This window comes from Erinaceus europaeus, chromosome 2 (assembly GCF_950295315.1).
Source record: "Erinaceus europaeus chromosome 2, mEriEur2.1, whole genome shotgun sequence".
NCBI classification, from domain to species: Eukaryota; Metazoa; Chordata; class Mammalia; order Eulipotyphla; family Erinaceidae; genus Erinaceus; species Erinaceus europaeus.
In genome coordinates this window covers 181868307-181873721 of record NC_080163.1, presented here as the reverse complement: position 1 = coordinate 181873721, position 5415 = coordinate 181868307, and the positions used below count along the sequence as shown (strand labels likewise).

Below are 5415 nucleotides of genomic sequence, written 5' to 3'. Positions count from 1 at the left end.
TAGAGTTTTATTCCCCACTGGGAAGTAAGAGATCTGGTTCCTAGAGCCCTGGGCTGAGGAAGCCATGGAGATGTAGTCTGGGCTCGCCATCCAGCTGCCCTGCCAGCTTCACCTGCAAAGCTCTCTGGCTGTGCACTCAACTCGAGCGAGTCCCCACTGGGCGTGACTCAGTGGCAGCCATACCTGGAGGAGCCCCTTGGCATGTGGAGCCTGTGCAAGCCTCACACATCCCCTCAGGACTAGCCCTGGGGTTGGGGGGGGGGCATTCCCAGAGAAACCCCCACCCTAGAGAAACACAGAAGCTCTGATACCCAGCAGAGTTCAGGGATTCCTGCATGGGAGTGTCCTCCTTCCCATAAATCATTGTGGAGTGTCACTTTCATTTCTGGGCTTGCGGGAAGCCCCATGGGCTTCCTCTACTGTGTGCCCAGGAACCCAGCCTTGTCCTAGTGCCCAGGGTTAAAGGGCAAAGGGTAGGCCTACGCTAAGACCATAAGGATGGGATTAGATGCTGCCAGCGATGGGGTTAGAATCTAGTTCCTCCTGGGCCCTGCAGAAGAGGGTTCAGCCCCAACAGTGTCCACCATACACTAGCTCCCCACAGCCCTGCCCCTCCAGCTCTGTGCCCACCAAGTCATTGAAGTGAGAAGCCACAGGGAACGTAACAGAAAGCCTCTCCCTGGGCCTCTGTTTCTCTGGCCGTGGTCTCACTGAAAGGAGTGGGGGAAAGTAGAAGTGAGAGTGAGACCCCAGGGTGCTGGTCTGCACTGGGCTCCACCAGAGGCTCTTCACTCATCCCTCCTCCCCTGTCATGACCCCACCAGGCCCACCAGGATTGGGGTGCGGTACAGCCAGCCTGCTGGCTCAGTAAGAAAAAAGGACGCGGAGGCAGGGTAGAAACGACTGTGTATTCCCTGGTTACAAAGCGGGGCTGCGGCGGTCACCAGCGCGTCCGGTGGGTCAGCACACCAGCAGGGCCTCGTCGTCGTCACTGGCCTCCAATGTGGGGGAGCTGGGTGGCGGGGGGCTCCTGCAGACAGCCACTGGCTCCGGTGGTTGGGGGCCTGGGGTGCCGCTGGCAGCAGGGGTTGGGGAGTGAGGGTCCTGGGCTGTGCAGGCTGTGTCCACAGGGGCTGGGCTGGCCCCCCGTGGGGCCCTGCAGACCTTCCTGTCCTTGTTCCCCTGCTGACCCTGGGGGTCCCGCTGGCCAGAAGCGGGCAGCCCTGAAGGTCCCACCTCCGGAACGTGACCGGGGGCTGTTCCAGAGCTGTTTGTGTCCGTCTGGGGGGCTGGGGTGTCCGGGGCGCCCCCTGGCACTGGCTGCAGCAGCCCATCGCCCAGCACTGTCTGTGAGGTGTGCGCTGCCGTGAGCAGCGGGATCTGGCCACGCGGTGCCCGGGGCCGGTGGAAGAGACGGTTCCAGAGGCGGCCCAGGCGGCGGCGGGAGGGCCCTCTGCGGGAGGCATGACGGCGCATCTGCCGCCGCATGGCTGTACGCAGGTTCTGCAGCACTGAGGCCTGGAGGGAGGACAGGACAGCAGCTCAGGGCACAGAACCCGACACCACCCTCACCCCCAGATGTCCAGGAACCAACTGGACACCCCCCGACACACACACACACACACACACATATACACAGAGCAGCCACCCCGGGGAACAAGCAGCGGTGCCTCCCAGACACAGGGTGCTCTGAGACCCAGCAGGGATCCCAGGCCTTTGAGGGCCCTCCCCCACGGGCAGGGGGTGGGCACTCACCTGGGATGCACTATAGACGGGGAAGTCCTCCACAGGTGGGATGAGGCCCTGGGCGATGAGCTGGCCGTAGGATGGGGGCGCCTCCCGCCTCACAAACTCGGCCTCCAGACGTGTCATCTGCGTCTCGAAGGCCCTGGGAGACGCAGGGAAGGAAGGGCAGTGTGGTGGCACCGGACACACTCCCGCCACCCCATGGGGCTACACAGGGGCTTGGCCCCAGGGCTTAGGGCCCTTGCCTTCCATCCAGACAACACCCCCCAGGTGTCTGGAGCCCGGCATGCACAAGAGAAGCCCCCATTCTTCACAGGAGCCCCCGACTTACAGACCCTCAGGCTGGGGAGCGCGCAGGGCACCCTCGCACCTGTACTCCTGGGTGCGCAGCGAGTAGAGCTTGAAGGCGCAGCCCAGGGCAATGACCAGCAGCAGGCCGCACACCAGGCTGCCGATGAGGGCGGCGGTGATGACCTTGCGGGGCACGGCGGCCAGGCAGCCGTGCTCATCGCTGCCGTCCTGGCAGTCCTCCTGACCATCGCAGCGCCACGTCTCAAAGATGCACAGGTTGGTGCCGCAGTGGAAGGTGCCGGGCTGGCAGGAGAAGCAGTTCTTCTCGTCGGCGCCATCCGGGCAGCTCTTCTGGTTGTTGCAGCGGTCAGCGGGCGCGTAGCACAGGCCACTGCCCCCTTCGCAGGGGTACTGGTCGGGCGGGCAGGCCGGGCAGCCCTGCTCATCCCGCCCGCTGGCGCAGTGCCACCAGCCGTCGCAGCGCTGCGGCTCCGAGAAGCAGCCCTGCTCCCCGGGGTCACCCGCCTCCACGTCACCACCGCTCCCACACGGCTGCTCCCAGGGCAGGCAGTAGCCCTTCACCTGGTAGGTAGCATTGAAGCCGTGGCCGGCGCTGCGGGCCCGGGCATGGTAGGCCACGGTGAGGCGGCCCTGGGCGGCCTCCAGGCTCACGGGCCGGTGGTTGCTGCGGTAGGACAGCGTCTGCAGCAGTCGGTCTCCGCGTTCGCCCAGGCCCTCGTACACCTGCACATAGTCGTCGTAGCCCAGACGCAGCTCCAGCTGCAGCAGCACGCGCCTCGGGTCCTGTGTGTCCACCAGCCAAGTGCAGTGCAGGTCCGAGGGGCCCCGGGCGGCGCCGAACAGGTCCGGGGAGGCGAAGGAGCCGTAGAAGCTGCCCAGTCGCCGGCCGCACGCCAGGTCGGGGCAGCCGGCCTCATCAGAGCCATCGCCGCAGTCCTGTGAACCATCACAGCGCCGCTCGGCCGGCAGGCAGCGGGTGGACCGCGCCCCACTGCAGGGGAAGGTGCCCCCTGGGCACAGGCTGTGGGGAGGCTCCGACACGGGCGCCGAGCAGTTGCCCTCATCAGAACCATCGCCACACTCGTCCACGGTGTTGCACTGCCAGGATCCCGGCAGGCATTTACCATTGTCACAGCGGAACTCATCCGCCTGGCAGGACACCTGGCCCAGCTTCCCTACAGGAAGACAATGGGACAGTCAGGGGGAGGGCACAGCCAGCCTCCAGCATGGGGGGCCAGGGGCTGGGAGCAGGCCGGGTGGCTCCCCCGTCCCAGCTGACCTCTATAGGGCCACCTGAGAGACAGAAACCCCTGAAACACCACAGCCAGGGGTTGGGGGCTGTGTTTCCCTGTCCACTCTAGTACCATCTATGAAATGGGATCAGTGACCCTGTGGCTTTCCAAGGCACCCAGAGAGGGCAGCATGGCCAGTCCAGGGCCCACCACTGTTCAGACCCAGGAAGCTACCATGGGAGTCAGCCCATGGAAGGCACACCCCCAGAGTCCCCTGTTCATCCTGCCCGCACTCAGGGTACCCCACTGTCAGCATCACCTCGGATATAGGAGAGACGGAAGCCCTGGGCCTGGCCAGAGCTGGAGGCGTCAGAGTGGAAGAAGATCCAGACGTGGTCCCTGGCAGAGATGAAGGCGGCTGGGATGGCAGAGCCGCAGAGCCTGAGGGCTTCCTGGCGGGGCGGGGCAGCGGGGCCCAGCATGAGCCAGTCCAGGGAGCACTGGTGAGACTCCTCCACATCAAAGTTGTGGAAGCTGTGGGGACAGAGAAGCGTGGGGAGGAGGGGCAAGCTGGGCCCACAGGTCAGAGACCAACAGGGCAAGGCCAGCCAGCAGCCCCCTGCAACCCAATTCCTCCACCCCCAGCCACCTAGTGGGAACCCAGGGATGGGGGGGGGGGAAGGGGGCGGGGGGTTGACACCGTGAGGACTGCGCAGCACCTTCTGGGAATGCCTCTCCTCACCCCCTCCAGCCCTCCATCAGCACCCCCATCTGCATGCCAAGTTAGAGGGGAGTCTAGAGGCCCACAGGGGAGTCCAGAGCTCCCTCCCTGACACCTCCCCTGTGTGACCAGGCCCAGGTATCCGGATGTTTCCCAGGCTGTTCTGTTGGGACAGACCCAACATAAATATATATAGTTACTAACATTTTCTGTTTATTCATTAATAAAAAGTACATAGCACAAGCCCTTTTTCCCAATCCAAGTACTCATTAAAGGTTACAGTAAACCCTGGGTGGCACAGATATGATTGGTTTGGCATGACTTAAACATTAAAAACATCAGTTAACATTCAGCATACCACATGGCCATTTTTAATAAAGTAATCATCAGACATGATAACAAATATTGAATACATATGATTTTTCTTGCAAAAATATACTTAAGGCTAGACCTATTATTGCAGCAACAAGAATTTAACCCATTATCTGTAAACTCTCAAGTTCTCCAAGTTTTCATCTGAGCTGGTAAAATTCTAGCATATATTCATTTTAATTCAAACAGACTTCCAAGCTTCTATTCAACATGTAAGAAGATATAAGTATGGTTATATTACATGCTACAAAAATACTGAAAACAAACTATAGAATAGCTATCAATGGTTAATTCAGAAAGTTTCTTAAAGTTGTTTAAAGTATGACTTGTCAACCATGGAGTATTACTTAACATTAACTCTCAGTTAAGTATGTTGGGGGACTGCATGTGTGAGGTAGTGGGGTGGGGGTAGTGCCAATGGGATAAGGCTACCCTGGGGATAGGTGGCAGCTTGTCATTGGGGGAGAAACACTGGCCTTGGACCCCTGGAGCAGTGGGGTGAGCAAGCCATAAGATAATGGAATGTTCTGGAAGCAGCATGAGGGTGGAGTCTTTGAAGAGTGTCCCCACAACCGTGGTTCTGAGGAGCTATGGGCTACTCAGGGGCCTTCTGGGTTTTGTCTTTTGGGAGAATAACTCCCCAGATAAACATCCTCACGGCCACCCAGGAGAGAGGTTCCATCTCCCAACCACCCCCTCACACTCCCCCCACACACACAGTTTGCTCAGCTCACCTCTCCTACTTCCCTCTGCACATCCCTCTATTTGAGCCCACATTCCTGCCCGGCTCTCTCTCCTGAAGACACCCCCTAGGTCCCCTTGGGGAGACCCTCTTTGGGCTTGGTGCCAGCCTGACCTCAAACGAGGACAGAGGGAACACCTTGTTCCTCTCAGTGACAGCCGGAATATGCCCACAAGGGCTCCCTTCCTGCCAGGGCTGAGGTAACTGAGCCTGCAGGGCACCCAGGAGTGCTGCAGACAGGATCAGGTCAGCTCCGGGCAGCCAGTCACAGAGCCCCACAGAGCCGGGGA

The 5415-nt window shown here is 60.7% G+C and overlaps 1 protein-coding gene across 2 annotated transcripts in view; it reads right to left on the bottom strand.

Annotated features, from left to right (window-relative positions):
• Window positions 1-894: 894 nt before the first annotated feature.
• Window positions 895-5415, bottom strand: part of LRP3 (LDL receptor related protein 3) — a 13603-nt gene continuing 9082 nt past the window's right edge. The window contains exons 4-7 of one of the 2 annotated variants that reach the window (XM_060185677.1): window positions 3610-3824; window positions 2078-3233; window positions 1756-1888; window positions 895-1518 (exon numbers count right to left, since the gene is read on the bottom strand). In XM_060185677.1, coding sequence (XP_060041660.1) covers window positions 961-1518; window positions 1756-1888; window positions 2078-3233; window positions 3610-3824 — 2062 coding nt within the window. In that variant the 3' untranslated portion in view covers window positions 895-960. The remainder of the gene's footprint in view (window positions 1519-1755; window positions 1889-2077; window positions 3234-3609; window positions 3825-5415) is intronic. The other variant, XM_016195356.2, reaches the window with a different exon arrangement.